The sequence below is a fragment of the Rhododendron vialii genome, chromosome 4a (genome assembly GCF_030253575.1).
Source record: "Rhododendron vialii isolate Sample 1 chromosome 4a, ASM3025357v1".
NCBI lineage: Eukaryota > Viridiplantae > Streptophyta > Magnoliopsida > Ericales > Ericaceae > Rhododendron > Rhododendron vialii.
This window is the reverse complement of record NC_080560.1, coordinates 31,172,202-31,186,547: the sequence shown is the minus strand read 5'-3', so window position 1 is coordinate 31,186,547 and position 14,346 is coordinate 31,172,202. Positions and strand designations below refer to the sequence as shown.

The 14,346-nt window shown below is 38.7% G+C and overlaps 2 protein-coding genes across 2 annotated transcripts; both read right to left on the bottom strand.

Moving 5' to 3' along the window:
• Window positions 1-2,585: 2,585 nt before the first annotated feature.
• Window positions 2,586-6,578, bottom strand: LOC131324774 (elongation factor 1-alpha-like). Its single transcript, XM_058356884.1, has 3 exons — window positions 6,427-6,578; window positions 4,366-4,846; window positions 2,586-3,814 (listed from the first exon to the last, which is right to left on the bottom strand). The coding sequence occupies exons 2-3, from the start codon at window positions 4,825-4,827 to the stop codon at window positions 2,933-2,935; spliced, it is 1,344 nt and encodes a 447-aa protein (XP_058212867.1). The 5' UTR covers window positions 4,828-4,846; window positions 6,427-6,578; the 3' UTR covers window positions 2,586-2,932.
• Window positions 6,579-9,032: 2,454 nt separating this feature from the next.
• On the bottom strand, window positions 9,033-14,042 carry LOC131324777 (uncharacterized). The gene is made up of 2 exons (XM_058356888.1): window positions 13,649-14,042; window positions 9,033-9,666 (listed from the first exon to the last, which is right to left on the bottom strand). The coding sequence occupies exons 1-2, from the start codon at window positions 13,846-13,848 to the stop codon at window positions 9,222-9,224; spliced, it is 645 nt and encodes a 214-aa protein (XP_058212871.1). The 5' UTR covers window positions 13,849-14,042; the 3' UTR covers window positions 9,033-9,221.
• Window positions 14,043-14,346: the final 304 nt, after the last annotated feature.

The following is a 14,346-nucleotide window of genomic DNA, read 5'->3' as shown; positions in this document are numbered from 1 at the left end:
CTAGTTCACAAACACATAAAGTATCACTAGATAATTAATCACTAATCAAAAAGTGTTCCTTCTAAACAATACGTAGTAATAAAAATTACTATTAAAAACTAACTAAAGTCAATGCCACGGTGGCACACTGGTGAGTAGTTATGTTTATTTTCCTAGTAAGAGGTTAACATTAGAAGGGAATTGAGTAAAAATAATTAAGTTTCAATTTGTTTTGTCTTCTTAAATTAGTTATTTTTTTTATTTTAAAATGTGCTTAAATGCTTTAAACACAAAAAATTCTTCAAAACTTCCAATTATAAAAGTTGAATCCTGCCCAACAGAGACTTATGTAGTAATAGTACCACAAAGCCACAAATACCTTTGCACCTATTACACAACTAAATATAAGATATAATAAACTATAAATATAAAAACACAAATAATCTATTAATTTTTTCTTGAAGTTATTCACTACTTTGTTTAAGTATTTTTACTCAAAACATGCTTGAAAGGTGGCTCATTTGTATGAAATTTCTAAATCCGCCGCTGATCACGTCGGAGGTGAAAACCGGCAACTTTGCCAAGAAGGATCTTGCCATCTTGGTGATCGATCTTCATTTCTTCTTGGAAATCGAAGCCAACCGTACATTGACTGCTCTAGTCTTGACTCTGACTAACTACATGCACCTTCTTCTTTTTTTTGATCAGAACTGCATGCACCTTGGATGTGTCATTATCGAAACACTTATGACAAGACCCTCAGCTAAGAAGCTATCTTAAGTAGTATTTTGAAACACAAACAAATTTACAGTAACTGGTAACAAAAAAGTACATGAATTGGACAACAACTCAACAAGCAGTTACATAATTTGTTTGTGAGGCACACTTCTAAAATTCTTCTCCAACTATCTTATTTCACAATAAAGCTATAGGTTTCACAATAAAGCTATAGGGACCGACAGTACCCGAAATCGAATTGACGGTCGCGCCGGGTCATCTCCGGCCACCGGATTGCTGATTTGAGGCGTTCAAAAATTCTATAAAATAAAAAAATGAGGGGGCTTTCGCAGGAATCAACAGCATCCGATGTGTATAGGGTGCTTAATCCATCGGTGCAATTTCGGTATAAAGACTGTCGGTCCCTATAGTTCTCCCACCATATTCAGCATTGCTATGGGTACAGATTTGGGATTTGTACCCGCGCGTACAAATCATCTTGGGGCTCGGCTCGGGTCCCACAAAGATGAATAAAGTTGCTTATTTTGTTTAAAATATTTTGTTTATAATTCTTGTAAAAAATCAGTTCAATGAGATATTGGTAAGGAAAATTATGAAACAAAGTTGATGTTTCGTAAATGCCTTTAACTGTATCCGATTGAGCTAATTTTTAACAGAGACCCTAAATAATATATTTTGAAAAAAATGAGCAATTTCGATCATCTTTGTGGGGCCTGAGACGGCCTCAAAGTAATTTGTACGCTTGGGTATAAACCCCATGTCTGTACCCACATCCTTTTCTTTTGTTTCAAAGTGCAAACCCTTCATCCAGAGTAACATGCGCAGACCAACCAGAAAACAGATCATTACATGTGTGTAATCCAATCTGTTTTTATTGTGGTATTGATGATTAACTAGTGCAATTATGGTGGAGGGTGACTAAAGTGAATTATTTGGTACACAGTCCATCTCCCTGGATCCAGTTGTTAGAGCAGGATCATAATTTGACCCTACATTTGATATCCATTTGCTGTATAATAAAAGGATTTGGCTTAAGTAGGGCCCTCTTTTGTCAGATCCCAAAGCAAGCCTTATCATTGATGGATTTGCTTCCAATGGTATACCCAAGGCAATCATCTTAACTTGGTTTCATATTAATTCCCTCCCCTCATTGTTAGGGTATTTCATGCTCACAACAAAGAAGTTACAAGGGGTGTTCCTGATTGAGTTTCGGATTCCCTCCAAACCATTAATAATAACAATGGACGACTCAGATTTGAATTGTCCTATTCAGTCTAGTTCAAATTAAAGTTGGAGAGGATCCAATTTCTTCCTTCCTAATTCTCATCAACCAATGTCTCAGTATCATCTGAATCCAAACCAGAATTTGACTCCCCGGAGATTCCTTCCTTTGAAAATACTAAAAGCTAATTTTTCATTAAATTCAGACACCTTGAATTGTTGGTAAGATCTCATGGAGTAAATCAATTTCTAGTAAGGTACTATTTACAGACCAAACTGTTCGAAAACTAATTCCCAAACGAAATGATCTAAAGTAAAATTGGTTTAGTTTGGATCTTGGATCTTGGGAGGGATTTGTGGAAGAAAGAGAACAGATTGATTTCTCTCTTGCTGGAAGCCCCAAGCCCTCGTAGGTCGGATAATTATGTACCACATGTATCCGAGGAAAATGCACCTTGAAAATGAATGCCATCTTCAGGAGGGTTAAGATGAGCAATAACATGAATATCCAGAGAACTCAAAAAAAAAAAAAATTACAGCTCTCAAATACTTGACACAAAAACTGGACAGACAGCAAGTCTTGTGTCAAAAAAGAAGACAGCAGAAGCTCAAGTGGTACAGGCAGGATGCGAATTGGAAATAGACACTTCTCTTCAAGTTACACAAATTGATTAATAGCAACAAAGGGCATCCAAATGTAACAATTCATATACTTTAACCGAAAATTTAAAAAAAAAACAAAAACAAGAAAACAAGGGCATTGCTCAAAACCAAAAAGAAAGTGACAAAAAATAAATCATTTGCCACTTCCTGTCAAGCACCCAGATCTGGCACCTGAATGCTTAACACCACCACAGTCCCCACAAGTGAGGCTAGTGAACAGCAACAAAGAGCAAACAAAACATTCACGACAAAACTTATGTAAGCCTAATAAAACAGCATAAACAAACTCCACTTTTGTTCTCAGTACCAAATCCTCACAATAATCCACCAGTCATTTCTTCTTCTGAGCAGCCTTGGTGACCTTGGCCCCACTTGGATCCTTCTTCTCGACACTCTTGATGACACCAACGGCCACTGTTTGCCGCATGTCCCTCACGGCAAAACGACCGAGCGGCGGGTACTCAGAGAAAGTCTCCACCACCATAGGCTTGGTGGGGATCATCTTCACAAACCCAGCATCACCATTCTTTAAAAACTTGGGCTCTTTCTCAAGCTCCTTCCCAGACCTTCGGTCAATCTTCGTCAAAATCTCAGAAAACTTGACCGCGATGTGGCAGGTGTGGCAATCGAGAACTGGGGCATACCCGTTTCCAATTTGACCTGGATGGTTCATGATAATAACTTGGGAAGTGAAGTTGGCAGCTTCCTTAGCAGGATCGTCCTTGGAATTTGAGGCCACAAACCCACGCTTGAGATCCTTGACAGCAACATTTTTCACATTGAAACCAACGTTGTCCCCTGGTAGGGCCTCCTGAAGGGCCTCATGGTGCATTTCCACAGACTTGACTTCAGTGGTGAGGCCTGTTGGGCCAAACGTTACGACCATGCCAGGCTTGACGACACCTGTCTCAACACGGCCCACAGGGACAGTGCCAATGCCACCGATCTTGTAGACGTCCTGAAGTGGGAGACGAAGAGGCTTCTCCGTGGGCCTTTTGGGTTCCGAAATCAAGTCAAGGGCCTCAAGTAGGGTTGGGCCCTTGTACCAGTCGAGGTTGGTAGACCTCTCGATCATGTTATCACCCTCAAACCCTGAGATCGGGACAAAGGGGATCTTCTCTGGGTTATAACCCACCTTCTTGAGATAGGAAGATACTTCCTTAACAATTTCATCAAACCTTGACTTTGAATACTTTGGGGTTGTTGCATCCATCTACAAGGAAATAAAACACCAGAAGTTAGCAGCAATAATTACTATGAGTAACCATGACCGTCATTTTTTCTTATATGCAAGACACCTGTCATCATTACAAATGCTAAAATAGGAACTCCACATCATGTCCTGCCAAAGCCGAAAGTAATTAACGAGGAAATTTCTCAGCTCCAAGAATTAGCAAATGAGACTTTGTGTGGGATGTCTTAAAAATCAACCTTTGGCTTGTTGGGATTTCTTTTTGTCAGAATAGCTAAGTTGGGACATCTAAATTCAAGCTTTTTGGCTCAGGCGGTTTGTTTGCACTACTATCTTACATGGATTTTTGCCTTTTCAAACAAGTCAAAACTTGCCACCTTTTTAGTCCTAAAATAGCCAAGAGACACATACACACAAAAAACAGAAAAAAGCAAACAAGCTGGCTTTCTTAAACAAGCCAAACAAATATTGGTTGCCAATAATCGAACACCTTCAAATGCCCAGCCACTCAATGGGAGCATAAAATTATCCAAAACCATCACGGGAGCAGCATGGGGGGAATCACCAATTACCTTATTGCAACAGCAGATCATTTGCTTGACACCAAGGGTGAAGGCCAGCAACGCATGCTCACGAGTCTGACCGTCCTTGGAAATACCAGCTTCAAACCCACCAGTGGTGGAGTCAATGATAAGGACTGCACAGTCAGCCTGTGAGGTACCCGTGATCATGTTCTTGATAAAGTCACGATGACCAGGGGCATCAATGACCGTGCAATAATATTTCGTGGTTTCAAACTTCCACAAAGCAATATCAATCGTAATACCACGCTCCCGTTCAGCCTTGAGCTTGTCCAACACCCAGGCATATTTGAATGAACGTTTGTTCATCTCAGCAGCTTCCTTCTCAAATCTCTCAATCACACGCTTGTCAATACCTCCAAGCTTGTAGATCAAATGACCAGTGGTGGTTGACTTCCCAGAGTCGACATGGCCAATAACCACAATGTTGATGTGAACTTTCTCCTTACCCATTATAAAAGTTGGGTGCAAGCTGAAATCCAAACAACATAGAAGTTAAAATTTAACTAGAATATACATGGGAAGAGCAGGTCTGTAGAAACGGCAAGTATATCAGAAGAAAAAAGGAAAACGATGAAACTGGAAAATTACTTAATTAATACTCCAACAAAAAACAAGGGCTTAAAAAACGGCCTTCAGCATTTACAATCATCCCTGACATTGGCACGTGTAATACTTCAAAGAAACCATAAACACTCCAAGAGAAATAACACAGTCAACAGACTCAACACACAACAAATATAGCATGCCTTGCCTACTCCATACCCATGCATGATTACCACTTAGGTTGATGCACCAATACAATTTAACAATAAACTAACTCTCCTTTCAAACTGCAAACAACCATTTATAACCACATTGAACTCTTAGCAAAGTAACAACCCCAACACTCACATTATATCCGATTCCGACACAACACAGGAAACAAACCGACTGATGGATAATGGAATGAGATCCAAAATACAATCTTTGGTATGTTCACCATAACACCTATTCAATACATGCGGCCATTCATAACTTGGGATTAAACCAGCATAAAGCTAAGGGATTTAGTTATTCCCCCTAGCCATTAGTTTAGGACCAACAAGGCAACAACTACATGCATAGTTCTATCACAGCATCCTCTTTCCACAACAAAGAGAACATGAGAAACAACCAAAAATCAATATTATCATATTTGACACAACCGAACAAGAACACAGTAGAAGTAGGTTCTCGAGACTCTCTCCACACTTTCATTCACTTAATGTCTTAAAAAAAGTCTCGCAGACAAACTCCCAGAAATGCAATGGAATCATCCAACTCCAAAATCCAGCAATGCCTGACTATGGTAACCCGAAAAGATATCAAAACACTCAAAAGAAATATATCTCGCGAAGCAGTAAATATTAGGAGTTTCATATTCTATAGAAACAAGTAATGTAGAACCAATCAGATTCCATGGTAATGAACAAATATCTAAACCAGCTCAAAATTCACAACCTCTCCACAAAAAGGAGATAATACGCAAACAAACCAAAACTTGGCATCAACATATACATGGATATCCCAAAAGGCAGGTGGTTTCTACAGCCCCTTTGGATTGTGAGAAAGGAGTGAGGAGAAATCACCCTCTCTCTCCTCTCACCCCAACACTTTCTCTATGCTTTTTCTCTCTCCAAATCCGAGCCATGCAAAAACGCAATGGACGGCTTAGATGCACCGAGCAGGCACCACATGGTATCCACGCAGCACTGGAAAAATTTCCGTGAGGAAGGGTGTGATAAGGAAGGGTGAGGAGCCAATTAAAGAAAAATCATTTTCGTACTTAACTCTCCATTTCTCACCAAATTACTCAATCCAACTGAGCGATTTGGCAACAAACTCTAATCATTTCTTTTCTTTTCTCGTCAAATCCCTCAGTCCAAAGGGCTGAAGAAATGAAGAAACTATTGATTCATATCTTCAAACAACGAATTAGATCAATTTTCTGAACAATAAGACAGTACAGATATGCGTATAAATATAGGAGATTCTGCGAAGTGCAACAGTGAGAATTGATATCAATCGAACCTTTTCACCAGTCAGTTGTAGAGAGAGAAATCGATCCGTATTGGACTGAATTGAAGCTTTCTCGCACAAGAAACGGCGTGGAGAGCAAGCTGGTAGAGAGGGAAGCAGAAAGAGCAGCGTCTTTACGGTTAAGTACTGCTCCAAATCCAACTCTACGGACGGAGAAACATTAGGGCTTTTATCTGCCGTTAGATTCTTCTTTGATCCAACGGTGAAAGAAGGCCTGATAGATTCCTGGGATCTCTCTATAATCCCTTTACGGTGGTGCTCCTGTTCGAGTCGTTTCTGAGCCCTTTTCAGGTTTGTTTTGATAATCGAAACCGTTAAAATTTTAGATCTCATGGAGAATGTTAGTGACACAAAAATTCATGCTAATTGGATATGTGTTCTCGAAACATACATATCTCTAGAAAAATATATTCTTATACAATGTTTTGCAAATCAGTTTTTTTAGATAAACGTGTCAAAAAAAATTTAAATGATATGCAATTAACATAAATTTAGCGTGCCTGATGTTCTCGACGAGGTCTAGAACGTCAAAGGTCTTGATCATCAATACGAACTTGGAAAATGCCCAAAAACAACTTGAACAGAACATCCAGAAAATATGTGTATCTTACGTTAATTTTAAAACATATTTTTCTTTAAAAAAATGAGAACAGAACATAAGATCAAAATCCATTTAGTCTACATAAATTTATTTCAAAAATAACATCAATTGATATCATATGAAAATGATATTTTGGGTGCTGCTTGTTCAGTCACCTAATGAACTAGGTTAAAATAAAATGGAATCAAAACAATACTTGCCTCACGGGCTGGGCGATTAATTCTCAATTTTAGCCAAATTAACAAATAAGTTAATGACCCTAGCTAGATCCATTGTCGGACTTTTTACCACTACGTACAGAAAATAAAAAATATTTCCCATCAGGTCACCTCCAATTAATGAAACACTAAAACCTTATGAAAGTACCTAAAACTCTAAACTCCGAAAGTGCCTAAATCCTAGGGCACCCTATGAAAGTGCCCAAACCTTGGGGTATCCTATAAAAGTGTCTAAATCATAGGGTATCCTATGAAAATGTCTAAACCCTAGGGTACCCTATGAAAATGCCTAAATCACTAAAACTCTATGATAGGCAAGTGCATCCTAAAACCCCTATGAAAGTGCCTAAACCTAAACCCTAGGGCTCTATGAAACCGTCTAAACTTAAACCCTAGGGTACGCTAAACCCTAGAATCCTAGGGCACCCTAAAACCCTAGGATACCATAAAATTCTATGGTATCCTAAAACTCTAAGGTAGCCTAAGGTTTTAAGGTACCCTAAAACCCTAGGGTGTCTTAGGGTGACACTTCCATTCTATGAAGCACGGGTACTTCGAAAATGTCGCCGTATGCGTACCGGGTACGGGTACGGGTACGGGTACGGCGTGGGTACGGCAAAAACGTACCGGGTATGGCAAAATTGTGTCGGGTACTTTTGGTAATTTTGGGTACGGCAAGGGTACGGGACGGGTACGACAAGGGTACGTTTTAGCCCAAAATGAAATTTTTTTCAAAATTTTTGGGATTTTTTTAAAAATATTTATAAAATGTGGGTTTATTGTGTAATTTATTTGTTATTTATAAACACCCCTCTCTCTCTTTGTCCCTCTCTCTCTTTGTCTCTCTTCTCTTCGTATCTCTCTGTATATTTTTTTTATCGATCGGAATAATCTTTCTCTTTGTATATATGTACGAATGTATGCATGTGTAATGTATATGTATATATGTATCTGAAATTCTGAATACTAATAGATATGCAGTAGATATGCATATTTTGTATTGATTTTGCTTTTTGTTGGTAAAATGGGTTTATATTTCATTTTATGCAATAAAAAATAGAAAAACATTATATATATATATATATATATATATAGATATTTATATATTTATGCCGTACCCCCGCCGTACCCGTACCCTACTTTTTTGGGGTTTTGCTGTTTCCCGTACCCGTACCCGTACCGCATACCGGTACCCGTGCTCCATAGCTTCCATTAATGGTAAATGTATTTTGTAAAAACTGGACCTAGTGGTAATTAAGTATTCTATCTTACCTTAATAGAAAATATATTTTATTTTCTGTACCTAGTGGTAATAATCCCAATTGTCGAATAGTTATGGGCTATCACAGTCAAATTTGAATAATTGCTGCAAGGCCTAGGTCGGAGGCTGCTAGCCGGAGAAAAGAATTGGAGTACTGAATTGTCACAGTTGGCCCGAATCCTACAACTCCTATACTGAAATCTATAGAATCAAAGCTCAAATGTAGACCAAAGCTCATATCTTTAGTTCTTTACTCTTCCTTCAGACTACTCTCCAGCTGAAGTCCAACAATTATTTCCAATATACGATACAAGAAACTAAATGGACCTGAGATTTACTCGAGACACAAAACCTTAATCATCCTCCTGAACGAAAGCGAGAGCTATCAAGTCTGGTATAATGAAAATTTCTTTTGCCGATGAAAAAAATAAAGACTGGTATAATGAGGATCAAAGCAATCCGAGGTATCACATCTACCACTACGATTAACTTCAAGATCAGATAGACATACAAAGGCTAACAAAACTGCATAATCTGACATTGAAACGAGGCTATGTTCGGATAATGAATATGAGAAGAAATACACCAACGAAGAGCAAAACACTATGGGAACGTTGCTTCTCCGCTTCATTTTGTTAAAATTTCCTCTGGCCTCTACAAATCAATGTCCCAAACACAAGCTAACAAAAAGCCGAACAACTTGCACTCAAGAATTAGCAACCAACTGCTCAGGAAAACCACCATGTGATTCCTCCCTATCCGTCTCTTCACCACCTACTCTTCCTTCCTCGATCTGTTTCTCTTTCCCTGACCATCCATACATCTTTCTTCTTGCTTCCCTACGAGCTGCCCTCTCAGCGAATTTTTGTTCTTTAAACTGCTCTTCAAACTTGGCTTCGTCTTCGGGTGAAAAGAAAACCACCTCCATCTCCCCTATCTCTTCGTACATCTTCTCGACCTTGGCTTTCCAGAAGAGACCCATCTCTGTGTCCATCTTGTGGTATGGTGTCTTTAGCAAGTACTCATCGATCCCACCTGCTTTGTCTATGCATCGTAGGGCGTGGGTTGTGACTTTTACTCGGATGTGCCGATCATGGATATAACTGAAGAGTCGCTTATCCTGTACGTTGGGTTTCCAGTTTCTCCTTGTCCTGTGACCCACCATTGCACAAAATATATAAGAACAATGGCCTTGTAAGTTTATCAATGTCTATAATTTAAGCTGATAACTTCTAATCTCATCTGCCAAAAGTTTCACAAAAACATAGAAGATAAAAAACTCTCTCCAAAATAATTTCCACAGCAGCTAATACGTATGGAACTTACAGGCAAATGAGCAACACAACCTCCAATGGAACAAATTTAAACTTTTTTGGTAACTCTAATTTAAACGTCCCTGTATGAAAATATGCAACCATAGGTTCCACTGAGTTGTTTTACTACATATTAAGGAACATATCGAAGACTTGACATCATAACAAATGTTGTGGATCAAAGGTATCGCATCAATGTTTTGTACAACATAGCTCCGGAATGCATGGAGTGACAAAATTGCCACCCTACACTGCTTTTCTGAACTCCTAGCAACCTAAGTTGATTATGACCGATGAGGCGAAAACATATCCAAACTAAGGTTGGTGTGGGACTATAATATGGGAATGCTATATTTGAACTTCCTTACAAGTCCATGGGTACTAGGTTTCCATCAGGGCGTGTTGTATGTTGCAAGAAATGGGAGAGAAAAGTTTCTACCTGTGCTTCCATTATGTGTTTCTGGAAGAGCACAGTAACCACAAATCAACAACAAAATCGCGTCCATGGAATCTCACTAGGGAAACTTATTAGTTTCTTTCTTGACCTAACCTATTCTACTTTTACTGGTACTGTTTCTGTTTCTCAGAGATTGAAATCTTATTAGTTTCTTTCCTCCCTCCGCCGTTAATAAATCCATTAATTGAGTATAAGTGTGCGCCAAGGGAAGGAAATATTAGGTATCTTTCTAAATCTATTTAACAGCTCATCAGACTATTGCTTCCTTCTATATACTGTTTTGCCCCGAAAAATAGTCCATCCGACAAGGCAGTAATTCTGTTCTACATCAAATGCCATGCATTGTGTTTGAAGGGAAGCCTATATCCTGCATATAGTTGATGAATTTCCATTCAGAGCGTTCACTGGAACAAGTTTTGAACATCAAACGTTCAAGGCAAAAGACCTTCCCTCAAAGCTATATATGCCTTCATATCTTCATTGACAACGCAGGCAAATTATGCCATACCACAGCTCTGAATGAATTCAACTGGCTTAAGAAGGGAAATTCAAACAGAAAAAATGTCTACGTGATCTTATTTAGGAGAACTCATCGAACCTTCTCCATTAAACATCTTGGAGCAATCATTAACTAATAGGGCAGGAGAAATTGGAGGATCATAACTCAGAAGCATCTATAGCATGTGTTTCACAGATTAAGCTGGGTTAAATAATCATATTACTCTCGTTTATAGTTACAAAGTACAATAGCAGCTATCATTTTGACAAACCATTTCCTTTGTCAAACAAAAGAATAGGAAGAAAGAAATGCAAATAACCAACAATTGAAGGGAACCGAGGTAAACTTAGAACCCAAAAAATAATTGAAAGCCTAAAAGATTTAAGTACCTCAAGCACCTCTATGTGTATATGTTCCTATACGTTGTGCAATAATATAGATCTCCATTGTGGCCAACAGTACATATCTACACAAACCAAACTATATTTATTCCCCAAGACTTAAGAAACCAGCTGATGTAGGGCATCACAGGGAATATCGGCCTAAGGCTTCCTATAACTGCACTAGTCATGTGGTTTGGGCATTTGTAAACAGTTGTCAGGACATGGTCCTATAGAGAGGAATTTTACCTCTTTCTTTTTCTCCATCAGATTGCTATTATTCTAAAATCTGACGGTAAGTAACTTTCTAACTTCTATATTTGATCAAATCCATACCTTTCCATTTAGCAATGTGCATGGGTAGATTAAGCTCTCCAGAATAATGACGTCGATGGTATTCTTATTCAACAACTCTGGTGATTTTCCTGTAACTTCTTAGTTTCCCTCCTAAGTAAAGTTGTTTTTGATGCTACAAAGATGACTATGGTGGCTGCCACCCTTCTGTAGTTTGTTTAACTTCTCCTCTCTGGATTTTCACTTGTGCTCTCTCTCCTCTTCTTGTTATTCAGCGTCAATTGATAATTGATTGTGGAGAGTGAATAGTTTCTCTGAAACGTTCTACCATTCCAGATCCTCTATCATCCTTTCCCCAAAACATTTCTCAAGCGCTTCCATAAATGGAGCTTTTCAAGTCAGACAAGAACCAAACTTTTCAAGCCGGTCAAGGACACAATATTAACTACAACAGCAATACCCCAGCGCTTTGCTTGTATGAGTTAAGGTGCATGAGAATCTCAGTCAAGCATTGACAAAAAGTGTCGATGAATGCATTTTACCCATTAACTCCTCCTTTCATTGCGTCGTTGTAATGTCTATGTGTATGCATAAATGTATATAAGTGCTGTGTTTTCTTAAACGCGGGAATTTTTCAAATTTCCAAACATCACAGAAAACCAGCCGTTGATTAAGCCTACTCAAATGCAGTGCAGCATAAACCAAACAAATCAAGATAGTTTTTTTAATTAGAGGGCTAGTGGGTAAACATACCTTGACATGCTTTGAAACACTTGTTAAAGAACCAAACACTGTTATTCGAACTTCCAATTATAGTTTTGCATACTAGAAGCTACATTTTTTACAAATCTTGTTCTTACTCAAAAGATACTGCCAACTCCAATCATGCAAATCAGGTAAAGGCCTTTCTAAAGCTTCTGGCAGTGAGCTGAAATGGAGAGCTAATTTTCTATCTGATCTTCTTGGCTTGTTTTACGATCTTTGAGGAGTGGGATGGGGGGATAATATCGTGCAGTGGGGTGGTTAGAAGGGTGGAAATTTTGAGGTGAGTCCTATGGTCGCGCTTCACTTGTCACTAGTGGTGGAAATTTCCTGTGGAAAGGAGTATGGTCAGCTGGGGCTCCTCCTAAGATTTTTTTTTTTCCTTGTAGTGGGCAGGGCCACTTTTGAAAAGAATTTTGACAATTGATAATCAAATCAGAGGATACCGGTTTATAGTCTATTGGTGTTGCCTTTGTATATGTGATGAAATGGTTAATCATCTTCTTAAACATTGCAAGTTGGAAAATGAGTAGTAGAGTGTGGTCCTAGCTTGTCTTGCAATGCATTGAGTCTTCCATTTAAGATGTAGCGGGGCTAGTTTCGCATGCATATGGTCTTCCACGAATGGTGTAGCCTATATTATGTCCTACAGGCTTTTTTTTATGTACATGTTGAGACTAGCTTTTCCACATGGTCTGCTTACTCTTTGATGCTCATTAGTACAACACAGCAAGATGGGTAACAGACATACACATGTATATGGGTGTGTGAAAAATAACATAGCTAAGATGGAACATAACAACACAACAAGACGGGTTGGTTTTGATACTTGAGAAAGAGAAACAAAATAGAAGGAGAAGTCTCAAGGGAGACCTCATATGAAGAACCGATGGGTGTGAGAGAGTGGAACAAAACTCTCTATATCAACACCAACTGTTTCACACAAAACTACCTGAACTTAAGTCTTCTTGAAAAACCCCTTTGCTACTATACTTGTAGTCATAGGTTGCAACCTTCTCCTCTTTGCAGAGCCATTTATCGTTGACGGAAAGCTTGTAATGCTAGAAGCCACATAAAGAATAATAGTGATCTAAATTTTTGTTCCCCATTCAACTTCTAGAAAGATTGCTGCTTAAGCAGTTAGTTACCTGCTGAACAGCAGGTTAATTATTGGCGATTCAATCAATCAAACAGTACCGTTTTCCATTTCAATTTTGCAACTCTATCAATAAGCTAATGGATTTTAAAGGATTAAAAAACGCACAGCCAGAAAAATTTTCTACTGTAATTACCAACATATAAAAATAATAGAAATTGACACTCAGAAACAGAAGCACCGCTTCAATTACCAACAAACTAAACAATCGAATTAGACAAACGCTGGTCGGAATCATGAGAAACCAACAAAAACGCAAACATATAACATACTTGTTGCCACCGTCTTCGCTGACGCGGTTGCCGAACTGAATGTGACGGCCGGCGAAGAGGCCGCGTTGGGCTCTACCCATGACGACTTTGCTTTTGGGTATGCATTTCTCCAGTGATTCCTTCACTCCAGGACCCAAATTGCTCTCCCCTCCGATCTTCTTCATTATCTTCTTCATCATTTCCCTCGATCTGAATGACATCTCTCTCTCTCTCTCTCTCTCTCTCTCTCTCTCTCTCTCTCTCTCTCTTCAATATTCAGTGTTGTAGGGTTCGGAATGGAATGATCTGTGAGAAGTTTCCGATGAGGTCGACTTTTTGCAGTCCGACTTCGTGGAGAGAAGCGGAGGGTTTAGAAGTAGGGTTTGTTTGGAAAGAAAAATAAAAATAAAGAAAATTTCTGAACAAACAGTAGAGATATGTATAAATATTAATATATTTACAGAAAAAAAAGAGAGATACGTATAAATATACTATGTAGCAATTATTATTTAACCACGAACACTTGCACATGTATTTTACACACATACTCACATTTTCTGGTGGAGTCTACACACTGAAGGTATAATATGTATGGACCTCAATGTGAATGTGAGTAAATTTGTGTGCAATTATTCTGCGAAGTGAATAGCTAGCAACAACAGTGAGAATTGATATGTACAAATATACGCTGCTCCTATTCGGGTCGTTTCCGAGCCCTT